Below are 15,740 nucleotides of genomic sequence, written 5' to 3'. Positions count from 1 at the left end.
GCTTGCAGGCCGTGGCACTGTCTCTCTAATCAGAGGGCAGTGTCCGACCTAGGCCCCAGCTTTATTCTCTTGTCTGTCTTTTCTAATCCTTCACCGCCCCGCCCATGTCAGGTTCACCCAGAGCCGTGCTGGCACGGCACAATTTTACAATGTTGAAAGATACATAAACAGATCTCTATGCAACAACAACAATTAAAAAGGGCAGAGAAAGGGAAGCCAGAAGAAGGGATAGAAGACTGATTCTGGGAATTTTTAAAGGCTGTGTTTGTGATTAGCTAGCCTTAGGTGTCAGACCATGTGTCACCTCTGGCCTCTCTCTCCATGCCTGCTCCACAGAATATCAGAATATTATGTTTCCTATGCTTGAAAAAAAAAGAAGCAAAAGTCAAATTCAGATAGATAAATGTTTTTCTAGCTTATGATTGAAATATAACTTTATATTGGTCAACATAACCAAGTGAGGGATCTGTGTTTATTTCTACTTCTTTCCTTAGAAGTAAAAAAATTGTGGATTCCCCAATTTTCCAAGTGTTTTAGAAGTAAGTCTGGATTTGAGGAGTAAATAACTCAATGAAAAATTGATTCCCATGTCTTAGGATAAAGAAACTAATTGGGGAAACCTGATTATTATGGACAAGCCCTTGATAAGTATAAAGAGCTGAGAGTCAAAAATATTCTTTTGTATCTGTGCCATCCTTTAGACCAGCGGTTCTCAACCTGTGGGTCGCGACCCCTTTGGGGGTCAAACGACCCTTTCACAGGGGTTGCCTAAATACATCCTGCATATCAGATTTTTACATTATGATTCATAACAGTAGCAAAATTGCAGTTATGAAGTAGCAACAAAAATAATTTTATGGTTGGGGGTCACCACAACATGAGGAACCATATTAAAGGGTCACGGCATTAGGAAGGTTGAGAACCACTGCTTTAGACCATGAGCTGAGCTATACAAGACTATGTAAAGAGTAACTCCATCACCTAGCATACAGGTGATACAGGGAGCTGAACACTAGGAGACAGAATCAAGAATCGCCCGTTTCAATTTTGCCTCTCCTCAATCCTGATTTTTCGTTCAGAGCTTGATTAAATATATTAAAGATAACTCTTATCTTGAAGGATGTAGGAGCCATGATAAAACTATAAAGGAGTGGTATTCATATTTCTATGCAGCAAGTTCACAGGAGAAATCTTTATCACCCTCATTCTTCCTCTCTGTCCTCACAGAAGAGGACCTAAGAATAGACTTTATCTTTCCCTCAATTCAGAGAGATGTGAAAGCAGTTTCTTCTTCCCTCTGCACTTAGGAAGAATTGTCAGTTTCCCAGAAACAACAGGAGAAGGAAAATATTTGCTTTTTCCTTTGGAAAACAGATTCCTTTGTTTTCAATTGTATTTCCTAAGTATCAAGATGGAGCCCTTAAGAGTCATCAAATGATAAATTAAATGTAAATATTATAAATACTTAACTACTTATGCTATATAACCAGAAACTATTAGAATAAAATATCCAGTGCGGGACATGTGATAATATTTAGGTGTTATTCAGATGCAATATTTAAATGAATTATTTCTAAGCATACTCCAAACTTAGCTAGGCTATTCAATCTGTTTCAGAAAATATACTCTTCAGTAAGATTAAATTGCCTAAAATAAATAAGGAGAATAAAATTCAGACTAGCTCTATAGATAAAATAAATTATAAAAGGAAGTAATATGGGAATAATTCATTACCAATCTCAAAACTCCCATTAATAAATCCAACTAGTGATGTTGGGATGTTGAATTGTCTCTCTATTTGTGTGAGCATGGAATTCATATAAGATCCAGATAGTGTTTTGGATATAAATGCACATGTTATTGCCAGCAGAAACATCTAGAAAGAAAAGAATATAAGAAAACATATGAAGATTTTATTTTTAAACTGTATGTTTGCCATCTGTTGACAAAATATCTTCTACCACAAGACTGAATTAAATCTCCAATTTAAGTTATCCTTGAATTGACAAGCAACTTTTTGTTGTTGTTGTTGTTAATCCTCACCTGAGGGTATTTTTTCCATTGATTTTTAGAGAGAGTAGAAGGGAGGGAGGGGGAGAGATAGAGAGAAACATCCCTATGAGACAGACACATCGATTGGTTGCCTCCAATGCAACCCCAATTCAGGGCTGAGAATGAACTTGCAACTCAAGTATGTGCCCTTGACCAGGAACCTATATAATTGTATTAACCAATGTAACCACAATAAATTCAATCCTATATAATAAAGAGGTGATATGCAAATTAACCATCACTCCAACACACAAGATGGCTGCCCCCATGTGAATACAAGATGGCCGGCAGGGGAGGGAAGTTGGGGGGGGGACCAGGCCTACAGGGGAGAACAGTTGAGGGGGACCCAGGCTTGCAGGGGAGGGCAGTTGGGGGGACCAGGCTGTCAGGGGAGGGAAGTTAGGGGCAATCGGGCTGGCAGGGGAGGGCAGTTAGGGGTGACTGGGCTAGCAGGGGAGGGCAGTTAGGGGTGACTGGGCTGGCAGGGGAGCAGTTAGGCATCAATCAGGTTGGCAGGGGAGTGGTTAGGGGGTGATCAGGCTGGGAGGCAGAAGCGGTTAGGGGCAATCAGACAGGCAGGCAGGCAAGTGGTTGGGAGCCAGCAGTCCTGGATTGTGAGATCGGGCCTGGAATCAGGCCTCAACGGGCAGTTAGACATCCCTCTAGGGGTCCCAGATTGGAGAGGGTGCAGGCTGGGCTGAGGGACACACCCTCCCTCCCTCACCCCGACCCAGCACAAATTTCATGCACCGGGCCTCTAGTAAATATATAAAAATAAATAAATATTAAATTTATGATATTGATCCCTTCAGGTTTAATATAATCAAGCCAATGTAAGCAAGGCACATTTTAAATTATTATATTTGTTGTTCACATCGTTAGAAAAATACATTGTTCTTACACACACACACACAAAATCTGATTATTAAGCAATTGCCTCTCACTTTTACCTGATAAACTTCTACTTGCATTATTTTGCCATAACATTCAGATCAATGTCTGATCTTGCCAAACTCAAAAGTGATCAAAAATTAAAGACCAACTGTTTATAAATAATGCCTGACTTGACTTTTTCCACAACTGCTATCAATAATAAATAGCGAATATTTATTGAATTTTTACAATAGTACAGTCATTATTTCAAGCATGTAAAAAGAAAAAAATCCTATCAGATAATTATATTTTATTAACCTTCTCAGATGAGAAAACGGAAGCACAAAGAGGTTAAGCAACTTGTCTAAGGGTTGAAGCAAGTAAGCAGTTGAACTTAGATATGAACCCAGGGAGCCTGGGCCTCGAACCTTATTTTTAACCACTCAGTTTCAAGAGAAGGACATGACAATTGAGGATAGTTTAAGGGAAAATTTACAAATATAACAAACGTGGCATTTCAGGCAAAATTAGTTTTCTAAATCTATATCATAATCCCCCACTTTCACGTACATGTGTATATTTTCCCTACACACGTACGAAGAAAAAATAAACTTTTGAAAGGGAGAAATTGCTGGCAATGTCTTAGTTTGGAAACCGCTTGCAGGCACTAGCTATAGAACCAAGATAAATATCCAGATCCCTTGGCTTAAAATAAATTCAGATTGTGTTTGAAGGCAAAATGCAAAAAGAAATTGCTGTGAAATAGTCAAGATATTAGAAACAGCTAACAAATGAGCATTTTTCTTATTGAAAATGGTTAGCATGCTGCCAAAGCTTGAAGTAAATAGTTGCTTTACTTGGTCATTGTGGAGTGATCACTGCCTATAGATCAGCAATCATTTCTGCCTAGGAACCATTTTCCAGGAGAGATCCCCACACTCCTCTGGCCCAGAAACCCCTGAAGGGGCGGGGGGCATTTAATTAGCTTTTGATCTAGGAAAATAAGTCCTGCTGTAATATTACGCCTGAAAATTTTAAAGACTTTGTCTTCTGTTTAAGTTTCCCCACACTATCTCCGATTAAATTGCCTGAATCAATAACCCTATTTAGACACACTTTCAGTTATAAAACATACTTCATTAAAGCAAGAAATTATCACCATAACAGGTAGTAGGACGTTAACATTAGATTACTTCATGAACATATGAACAACTTTATAAGCTCTAAGTTAAAAAAAATACATATACATACATACATGCAAAAAATTCCATACCTTCAACTTGGAAACACATCTTATTCTATGGGTTTCAATTTTCTCAGTTTCTCCCATGTTGTTCTTCTGAGTGTTCCAAAGTATTTATGATTTAAATCTTGATATTTCTTAGTTCTATTGTTTTAAGAAGACAAAAATATATTAAATTGCTGACAAACTCCTAAGTCGTCATTCTTTTGAAGAAAATACTAAATTTGAATAACATAATCAGAAACCATTGTACAAAAACACCTGGGAAGCTTTTGATCTCCATCTAGAAAATAATGACGTTAAAGAAGATTTAGTTGTTAAGTTTCCATTGAAAAAGGTCACATCAAATAACTTTAGTTACTCTTTAGTGAGATTAAAGATAGAATTATTTGTTATGTCCTCTTACAAAATAATGACCATGTGGTTAAAACAAAACTTTTCCTTTCTTTAACCAAAACAAATAGAACCAAAGTGCACTTTTTTTGGACTTACATGAAAATGCTGCTTTTAAGAACACACAGACTTTGATTTGTGTTTGTGCTAAAACTCTGCTTCAGCTAGCCTACCAAAGTTCAAAAATCTCTGTTTGGCTAGGCTCCCTCTTCAAGTTCTTTTCGTTCCAATACTTCCCTGGAGTTTCAAGAAGGGAAGCACTTTCTGGGGCACTGCTGATTCACGGAAACCTGGGGAGACATGGAATTTTAATTACGGAAATAGCCTAAGTAAAAACAACAAATAGTTCTCTGATCTGGAAAAGAATCCTACAGTTGCAAGATATGAGGTTTAGGAGATGACCAAACATATAAGTTTGCTGAATCCTATTCCCCTACACACATAAAGGCAGATCTATGTAATAAATACAGGTCTAAGTGTATCTATAAGTATATATATATTAATTATATAGGCACACATTTTTATATGTAAAACATTACTTAAACTCTATTCAATTTTATTAACCCCTTTTTAAAATTTTGTCTATTTTTGTCCTAGTGTCTTGAAACTAGGACAATATTTTGTACCAAAACCAAAGTGTTCACTGTGACAATATTTATTCTAGTAAATCTATTTTAAGAAGGGAGAATATTATATTAGCAGTATTTCCCAAGTTACTTTATTAAAATCCTCTGAACAATATCCACTTAACAAATGATCCTAAATGCACTAATTTTTAAAGACCCTACTGCTTTACCTCTATAAGTTTGCTGAATCCTATTCCCCTACAAACATAAAGGCAACAAACACTGCACAGTGTACGAGCTTAGTTCTCTTTTCTCATGCTGTGATGGACACAATTATATATTGAAAGTCTACTGTGTGCCAGCCATAGTGTTAAGCACAGGATTTTGGAAACGAACAAGAAAGACTCGCTATCCCAAAGACAATATAACCTAATTAGGCTCTGTGGAAAGCACTTGTACCCAGATCCCAAGAAACCTATATTTTAATTGGGAATGGTAAAACTTTTAAATAAAACACATGGAATATAACTAAACAGTGTATGATCAAATTACAAATGCTTTGGTATTTAAGAAATGAAAAAATTCATATATCATTAATGGAAATTATTAAAAAGTCTTGGCAATTCCAAATGGCCCCACAGATGAACTCATGCTGCAATCTCCACATAAAATGCCAAATCACCTTAATCAAAGTTCAAGTGCAAGAGCTAGTTTTGAAGAAAAAAAGAGAGAATAGGATAACTTTTCAAATGAATGGAAACTGTTCTTCTTTGGCCCTCATCTGTAATACATATGCTTTTATTATACATAAACCGCTCAACTGCTCTCTCCTCTTCCTTCTCATGATTTAGAACCCAATCTTACTCCCCTTCATTTTCCCTTCTAGCTCTCCTTGCCAAAATCCGAGCCCAATATAGTCACCCAATCAAACAATAAGAGAGGAAGAGAACTTATTCCTCTTCCATGTCAAAGTTGTCTTCACTCTTTTTAGTGGCTAAAGACATGACTCTTCTAAATGCCTATGTTTTCCCATCTGACCAGGGGACATAAAAGGTGAAGTTAGTAACAGAAGATCACCGCATAGTAGAATACTGTAGTTCCTTCTATGTTTCGTGACACTATGGAACCATCTTGAGCACATTTTATCACCATGCCTCAAAGATTTATTTCAAAATGTGTTTGCTCTCTTGAAGGATGTCTTATAAACAAACATGTTGACTGGGATAAAAGGCATTTTGAAACTAAGCACTTGGAATGAATTCAATGCCATTCAATTAACACTGAACATTTTCCTATATACAGTGAAAACATTTTAGCTTTTCATACACACGTTAGTAGAGAAAAACAAATTAATTCACAGTAAAATCTATTGTTTCTTGAACAAAATTCATGAAATCCGATAGTTCATGTCACAATCACTTTGAGCATTGTGGTTGCAAATCAGGGAAAGCACGCATTGTTTCTTCATATCCTTGAGAAGGGCAAGTGCCAGCCGTGTGAACAATCCCTTTTTGTTAGCACAGGGTGTTTACACGGTGACTTTTGTTCCTGGGACCACAGTGGCACAGATAAATCCTCATCAATCATCACTGCTAATGAAAATGACTGGCTGAAGCTGTATTAAGAGGAGAAGCATTTTAGTTCTCTAACCCCTTCTCAGCATTCAAAGGGGAGCGGGAAATTCTTCAGTATGCATTCTCACAAAAATGTGGTTGCATTTTTTCCATGTCTCCTGGTCACAACTCTGGTTTCTTTTTTGTTTTGTTTAGTTTTGTTTTCATTGTAGTCGAAGCACATTACAGAATTGTTAACTATATACACATTTTTGGATAGCAGGGCTCTAGCACTTTTCACCTTGCGTGACTGGAGCTCTGAACAGCAGCACTCAGGTCTTTGACGCTCCTTAGCTGCCAGCCTTAACAAATCTCAATCACAAAAGAATACAATTTTTTTACAAAACAAATAAATGACCTTGTTTGTGCTCTTTCCCCCGTGTTAGATATATAGACATCTTTTTTTTAAAGACTGGGAAATGCATACATTTAATTTTACATCATAGTATTGAATTAACAAAATAAAGGCTTTACTTTATCATGGCAAAACTAGTAGTACATACATGAAGAAGACTCAGGAGAACATCCTTTCCTGGGCAGGGGGGGAGGGGGGAGAGAGAGAGAGAGAGAGAGAGAGAGTCATACCAGCAACATCTTAAGAAAATTGTTTATTTCCAGAATCTTCAAATGGCTTCTCCCTCTGCAAGAAGAGGACAGCCTCTTGGGAGTATCCAGCTGAAATAATTCAACCAATACCAAACCAAGCAAGCATGTGCCAGGGGAGCACATGGAGAACCAACAATGACTCTTTGTCTAATGCCTACAAAAGTTATTTTACTTCTATTAGTTCATTTTCATCAGAAATCAAAGAATAAAATATTGGATTCTGCAAATAAGCCTTACAAATACAGGTATTATTTTACTTCTTATGATTAGAGGGGGTACCAGGGATGCATCACTCTAGGCAAAACAAAAGGAGAAACTTAACTGAGCCATATGGCCATGCCTGCAATTTCTCCATGCCAACCAAAGAGTGAAATGCACAGAAACACAAGCAAAATAAATATACTTACTCTGTTACTTTAGAAAACTTACTGTCCGACTCTGATAATAGACCAAGACACGGAAAAGCCAAACTGATACTCGACTTCCCAAGTCTTCAGGAGAACTGGTTGTGAATAGCACCAGTGTTACATCCAATGCAAATAACGCTAAAGAATGATCAGGTTATTATCAGAGTGGCCAATCTTTTCCACGCTGGCAATGTAAACTATTTTGTTTCTTTAAAATTTTATCCCAATTCTTTTGTCCTTTTGCCTGCACACACATAGTTTTGGTTACAGAAACATGTTCCTTCCATTAATTATGCCAAGTAAATACTGAATTCTTCCTTTTTCTCATAGAGAAAGGAGTTTTTATCTCTTTGTAAAGCTCCCAAAATAACTGAAAATCCAAAGTGTTCAGATTCCCCCCCCCCAACCCATTTATTTGTGTACTTGTTCATTCACATTAACGGATATGGAAAGGCAGCTAGATATAATAAAAAATGTCAGAACTTGAGGCCCAGTCAACTTGGGTTTAGTCCTAGTTTAGTTGTGAGTTGTTTAAACTCATTGAGCCTTCTTTTTTTTTTTTTTTAACTTATCTAAGGTACTGGAATATTTATTCCTGTCTTGCAATATAAGTATAAAGATTGAGTTGTAAATTTTACATGAGACCAATCCCTAGCATAGCTGCTGGCATAAAAGAGTCACTCTGTAAATGGCAGTGATTATTATTCATTCATTTCACAAATATTTATTAAAGCTCTGCTACATTCCAAACACAGTAGTTGGTGCTAGTGATACAAAGATGAATAACATATGTGCTTGTTCGCAAGTGGTCTCACCAACTATTGGGAGAGATAGACAATTAAATAATAATAATAGGTAGTTAGTGCCATAATGCAAACAATTGGAGCTAAGTAATCGGAAGATGATTAATGAAAACTATTTGGATATTCATTTGGAATATCATTTGGATACAGTGTAGTAGTATAAGTACTTGAGCTTTGAAATGAAGCACAACTGGTTTGAAAGCCCGTTGTTAAACTAGTTGAGTGATGTTTGCACAAGTCTCTTATCCATCCATACAATGAAGATAGTATCTGTCTTTATATCAGACAAGAAAACAAAGACAGGAAAAAATAGAACCCATGAAAGGCAATTCAATAGAAGAATTTTACATTCTAGGAAACTAGTTACAAAGGTATCAAAGAATTAAAAAACCAACAGATTTTTACTGGTGGAAAGTCACTCCAAAGAGAAAAGGCCAGAGATGCAGCACACACAGCTGCTTACTGACAAGGGAGAGATGCCCTGGCTTCCCCTTCTCTGCAACTCCATTTTCACACCAAGGCCTCCCATTGATAACCTAACAGGAAATCAGATGCAAGGGAGCCTGGGAAATTTTATTATCCCAGACAGTCCCTTGGGATCAAGAGAGGATCAGAGGATGAGAAAAAGAAAACCATGTGAGGTCAAAAAAAACAAATGACTAACACAGCTATAATCAGTTGGAGTGGAGTTAAGTAATATGGTAAATATGTAACAGGATGCTAACAAACAATCAACATTCAATGAAGGGTAGCTATGTATATTATTGGGTAATATACCTTCAATCATAATGCTCTTTTTATTCTCAGTAATAGAGAATTCAGGAGATTTAACTAGTTGCAATGGCCAGCTCTTGACATTACTTATGTAGCTACTGCAATCTCTATGTGATACCAAATTAGATGTGAGATTTTTATCATCAAATCAACTGATTTTTAATTGACTCAACTGCAGATTTTTCATGTACTCTTAACTCAGATTCACCAATTGGTTCCATTTTGCACTATTTGCTCTCTCTCTCTCATTCTCTCTGTATACAGTCTCGTCCCCTGGTACCCAGAGGAGATTGGGTCCAGGACCCCCCACCGAGAATACTAAAATCCTACTTTTCTCAAAATGCCATACTAGTAAAATGATATAATATTTGCACATAACCTAAGCAGAGTCTTTTGTATAATTTAAATCATTTCTAAATTTCTTATAATACCTAATGCAGCATAAGTGCTATATAAATAGTTATTATATAGTATTGTTTATGGAATAATAACAAGAAAAAGATCCATACAAGTTCAGTACAGACCCAACCATCATAGGCCTAACTGCATAGTACATGTCAGTAACAATGTCACATTTTTTTCAAACATTTTTCAAATATCCAGTTGGTCAAATCTTCAGATGCAGAACTTGTGAAGATGGGATCCAACTTGAATAAGCTGGAGATACTGTGGTCCTTTAAGTATTACTAATTTTTTCTGTGTATATTTCCTTAAACAAGATATTCTATTTTGTGTAAGTATAATGCAATCCTCAAAGTCTGAGAATTAAACATTAGTTCAATATTATTATCTAATCCATGGTCTATATATTGTATCAATTGTCCTGATAATGTCTTAGTAGTTTTTTGTGTGTCTTTTTTTATTTAAATGGCCCAGGATCTAATCCAGCACCATACATTGCATTTAGTTACTTTATCTCTTTAGTTTATTTTGATCAGGAAGAGTTACTCAGTTGTTGTTTTTTTCTTGACCTTGAAATTGTTTAAGAGTATACATTAGTTGTTTTGTGAAATATTCCTCAGTAGGAGTTTGATGTTTCTTTATTATTAGGTTTTGGTTGCACACTTGAGACAAGAATACCATTGAAGTGATATTACGTTCTCCTCAGTCGATGACATCTGGAGACACATGATGTCAGTCTGTCCCAGTATTTTATTCTCTCCACATCCCATCCCCCATTAGGAGAAAACTGGGCAGTGGGAAAGCACAGCCTCCTGACCCTGTTCTTTAGAAATCAACTGATGACAGGAAAGACGCTATTAACCCCTCCATACCCCTGCTTCCCTTTTCCCCAGGGAGGACGGCTCCTCCTCCTCCTCCTCCTCCTCCTCCTAAGATTATATAGGTTTCAAGTGTACATTTCTATGATGCATGATCTGTATATTGCATTGTGTGCCCACCACCCAAAGTCAGATCATCCTCCATCATCATCCATTTGGCCCCTTTACATTTTATTACCGCCCCCAACTCCTCTTCCCTCTCCTAACCACCACACTGTCCTCTGTGTCTATGAGTTTTTGTTTGTTTTTCTTGTTTGTTCATTTGTTACTTTCAATTTTATATCACACAGCTTGCACCTTTCTAATGATTAACTAGGGATGAGGAGATGAGTGTCTCTCTTTGCAGGTGCCTTGTGATTTGCTCAAGTTTATCTGTTCTGAGCACTCTGTCTTCCAGTGGATTGCTCTGTGTTCTCTAAGCTGAAGCAATGGAAAAGTTTTAGACTTGTTTTTTGTTGTTTTCGTTTTTTGTATATATTGTATTTGGGGTTTTTTTGTAACTATTTGTATTTTCTTATGTGCTTTTTGCTAGGTTAGCTGCTAGATTGGGTCCAAGACAAACATTCTTCTTCTACTCAGCAAAAAACATGGAGTCTGTTGTAATTCTCCCTATCAATGTTAAACACCCTCCCCAGATACAGCAACTGATTGTTTTGTTGTTTAACACTTTCTCACTTATTAGTGAGATTGACTACGCACATTTGTACAAGTCATTATATATTCACTAGAGGCCCAGTGCATGAAATTCGTGCACAGGTAGGGTCCCTCGGCCTAGTCGGTGATCAGGGCTGAACTGCAGGCAACCGGTGGGGCTATGGGCCCCCCCCCCTCCACTGGCACCTGCCTTGGCTGGCCTGGCACCACCCACTTGCCAGCCCCACTCCCCACTGCTGCCGCTGGTCACCTTTCTCTGCCCACTGGCACCCACCTTGGCTGGCCTGGCACTGCCCACTCACAGGCCCCACCCCCCGCCAAACCATTGTTCTGCAGGTTGTTCCGCCATTCTGTTGATATGCATATTAGGGTTTTATATAGATAGATGTGGGTACTCTTTGTGTGAGGAAGGATGTGGGTTATGTTAGAGCAAAGTTTATAAAAATCTGCAGAAATTTGGGGGTAAGAGGAAGAGAATAAAGACTATCACATTATCAATGGGAAAGGCATGTTTGTCAGCTGAAAATAAATTGGTCAGGAACATGCTTGAAGACCCCAATAAAATGAAAAAGTTAACAATAGTCACAGGAGAGATTAAAACAGAATGTTAAATGAAATTGAGTAAAAAGATTTGTGAATAGCATTAATTACTAGACTGAGTCAGATTGGATAATATGAATTGATACAGAAGTCATCAATATCTTTATGTGATTTATGCCAAAAACATTCAATACAAAGAGAAAAGAAGGGAGATAAATAGATACATGTGTTTACCTAGAATTTGGAATTGCAGTTTTGATTCAGCAGTGAGATAAGGGAGTAAAGGAATCTAAGCAGCTAATAAGTACAGAATTGAAATTATAACCCAGGAAGTTGAGTTTGAATATACAAGTAAAGGAAAAATGAAGGAAGTGACATACTGACACTACAAGGAGTGTCATGTTATGAGTAATATAACACAAATAAAAGTTGATTAATTGGCAAGGTTAAAAAGCTATACAAATAAAACATTACTGTTAAAAAAAATTCAGATGCATTTCCTGGTGGAAAGTATCCAATGAGGAGTCATTTTTGATGTGATGAGGCCACAGAACAGCTATTTAAGTAGGCTGTTATCCTAAAGGTGAAAGTGGGACTAACTGAAATGGAAGCATACTCAGAAAGGCAATGTCAAGGTCTGAATAGTTGAATCACAAGTGTGTGACATTTACCCAGGCTAAGCAAAAGAATTTTCAGCCCTAACTGGTTTGGCTCAGTGGATAGAGCAGTGATCGGCAAACTCATTAGTCAACAGAGCCAAATATCAACAGTACAACGATTGAAATTTCTTTTGAGAGCCAAATTTTTTAAACTTAAACTATATAGGTAGGTACATTGTTATTAACTTAATTAGGGTACTCCTAAGGCTTAGGAAGAGCCACACTCAAGGAGCCAAAAAGCCGCATGTGGCTCACGAGCTGCAGTTTGGCGACCACAGGGATAGAGCATTGGCCTGTGGACTGAAGGATCCCAGGTTCGATTCCAGTCAAGGGCATGTACCTTGGTTGTGGGCACATCCCCTGTAAGGGGTGTGCAGAAGGCAGCCAATCGATGTTTCTCTCTCATCAATGTTTCTAACTCTCTATCCCTCTCCCTTCCTCTCTGTAAAAAATTAATAAAATATATTTTTTTAAAAAGTATAATTTTAAAAAAAAAGAATTTTCAAATGCATTAATCTCCAAACTCTCTCATACAGCACTTACTATCAGTCACTAGTGAATAGCCAACTTGCCAGAAGCAGAGACAAACTCTAAGCCCTTACTATGGTACATGAGAAAACCAATCAGCTTCTCTGGTGGTAAGTTGATTACATTGAGACCCTTCCACCGTGAAAGGGCCATCAATCCCTCTGTACTGGAACTGGTACATATTCTACCTGTGGAACTTACTTTCCTGCTCGCAGAGCCTCGGTTTGGATCATAATCTAAGTGCTTATGGAATGTTTGGTCTTCCAACATAGGATCCTGCAAAACATTACATTGGGCCAAAGGACCTACTTTATGATAAAGGAGGTTCAATGATAGACACAATACCATGAGATCCACTTAAATATTGAGGCCCTATTAAATATTGGACTATCCAGAAGCTACCAACATGATAGAGCAATGAAATGACCTTTTGAAGGCAAAGGTGAGGAGCCAATTTGGAGATGACACCCTGCAAAGATGAAGCACAAATATCCGAACACAGTATACCTTAATGAATTCATTGAGTATGTTGTTGTTGTTGTTGTTGTTGTTAATCCTCACCAGAGGATATTTTTTCCATTGCTTTTCAGAGAGATTGGAAGGAAGGGAGGGAGGGTGAGAGCAAGAGAGAAACATCGATGTGAGAAAGCCACATTGACTGGTTGCTTCCTGCATACACCCCAACTGAGGGTAGGGAGCAAACCCTTAATCCAGGTACATGCCCTTGATTGGGATTCAAACCTGTGACCCTTTTGTGCATGGGCCAACACTCTAACCACTTAGCCACACTGGCCAGGGCCATTGAATATGTTCTTATTTATGAAAAAAAAGTATATATGAAACCATAACTCCCAACTATGTGAGCTTATATTGGAAAGCTATGATCTACAAAAGAAAACATTGGTAGAACAATGACTATATTTTATCCCTGCTTCAGCAAAAGCCAAAAGCATAGCTATCTTCCTAGCAGTGATAAATACCTAGTTATAGATTCCAAAGAAATTTCCCTTTGACTGGAATTTGGCCTGTTGTATAACCCAACATCCAGCATCATTAGTTTTTATATGTATAAAAATTCTGAAGTCACAAAAATATAACCAAGGCTGTACTTCACTATGAAAGAAACACCCACATTTTCCAATGCACTTCATTTGGAAATAAGATGAGCTAGTAAGCCATACACATGCTATTGTGCCATTAATAGTAGGCTCATTTGTATGTTATGTGAATTGCCCATGTATATCTCCTTTATAAGGTAGAGCATTTTCTTCACTCCTTGTGTGAAGCTCTTAGTTACATGACTAATCCCAAGTTCACACTTATTTCCAACTATAGGAAAAAAGGCATTCTTCATACCCCATCTGTTAAGAATGTATCATTTTGAAAGATAAAGAGTGTTTTAAGATACAGAGTAGTTTTATTCTCTTTGTAATTTGAATGGAAAAGAAATTGATTGTTGAAAGTAAGAAAACTTTAAAGAAAATTTATTTAAAACTTCATTGTCACCCGGTCAGTATGACTCAATGGTTGAGCCTCGACCTATGAACCAGGAGGTCAGGGTTCGATTCCCAGTCAGGGCATATGCCCAGTGTGCGGGCTTGATCCCCAGTGTGGAGTGTGCAGGAGGCAGCTGATCAATGAATCTCTCTCATCATTGATGTTTCTATCTCTCTCCTCTCCCTTTTTCTCTGAAATCAATAAAAAATATATTTTTAAAAAATAACTTCATTGTCAATATATGTACATAAATTAGCCCAAGTTGATCTAGTACCCCAAGTATAATTTATTTGCTACCTACAGGGTACAAAGTAGTGCATTAGATATTGAGGCCAAGTGGTAGCCTGAGACCATTTCATCAACTTTTCTAACTCCATTTGCAATAATTGTCCATACTTCACCATTAGCATGTATTATTGCTGACCAGGCACATTTATTGTTTCTTGTGCATGATCTTACCTTATTTTTACCCCTGCAATTACTAATGTTGAGTTAAACTATGTTTTAAATGTGTAGTGCATACATGTATCTAAGCAGTACAGTAATGTGGATTCAGTAGATCTCAACCAGACCAAATATGACTAAAATAGAGGCCCAGTGCACAAAATATGTGCACTGGTAGGGTCGCTAGCAGCTGCCGGCTGCCGGCTGGGGCCTCCCTCCCTTCCCTTGGCTGCCTGCCTACTACTGCCACCACTGCTGCTGGCCGCCACCAGCTGAAGGCTCCTGCCACCGCAAGCCAGGATCTCCATCCCTTCCCCAAGCCGGCCCTGCCCCCTTGTCAAACTCCCGGACAATCTCCCAGTTGAGGGGACAATTTGCATACTATGCTTTTATTATATAGGATGAATGGCTTCATTTGGAAATAAGATGAGCTAGTAAGCCATACACATGCTATTGTGCCATTAATAGTATGTAACATTTCTTTACTGTAATATGTCTTTAGACTGCCAGAATAAGTAGTAACTTACATGTATGATCCCCCATCCTCACTCCCAAAGCTCTTTAAGTCTTGTATCAAGCCACAAATGATCAAGTCACATGACTCTTTTATCTCTTTATTATCAGTTCAACTCAGTAATTTATTATTATTATTACTTTTTTTGAGGTAGTTGATTATTATTTTAATAATATGCACTGGTCCTCTAGTCTATATACATAAAAGGCTAAGTGACCGGCTGGTAGCTATGACACACACTGACCACTAGGGTGCAGACACTCAACACAGGAGCTGCCGAGTGACAGCAACTTT

At 37.7% G+C, this 15,740-nt stretch overlaps 1 protein-coding gene across 11 annotated transcripts in view; it reads right to left on the bottom strand.

The window, feature by feature from the left end:
- Positions 1–15,740, bottom strand: part of SLCO1A2 (solute carrier organic anion transporter family member 1A2) — a 77,563-nt gene that overhangs the window by 52,640 nt on the left and 9,183 nt on the right. For 6 of the 11 annotated variants that reach the window (XM_023755534.1, XM_014457532.2, XM_014457531.2 and 3 more), the window contains 3 exons: positions 4,661–4,851; positions 4,199–4,312; positions 1,735–1,876 (listed from right to left, as the gene is read on the bottom strand). In XM_023755534.1, the coding sequence (XP_023611302.1) occupies positions 1,735–1,876; positions 4,199–4,255 (199 nt within the window). In that variant the 5' untranslated portion in view covers positions 4,256–4,312; positions 4,661–4,851. Of the gene's footprint in view, positions 1–1,734; positions 1,877–4,198; positions 4,313–4,660; positions 4,852–7,243; positions 7,273–7,325; positions 7,394–15,740 lie in introns of those variants that run through there. The other 5 variants (XM_023755529.1, XM_023755530.1, XM_023755531.1 and 2 more) reach the window with 4 other exon arrangements.

Source organism: Myotis lucifugus, unplaced genomic scaffold (genome assembly GCF_000147115.1).
Source record: "Myotis lucifugus unplaced genomic scaffold, Myoluc2.0 scaffold_78, whole genome shotgun sequence".
NCBI lineage: Eukaryota > Metazoa > Chordata > Mammalia > Chiroptera > Vespertilionidae > Myotis > Myotis lucifugus.
Note: the sequence above shows the minus strand (reverse complement) of the source record. Positions and strands in the feature narration are given on the sequence as shown.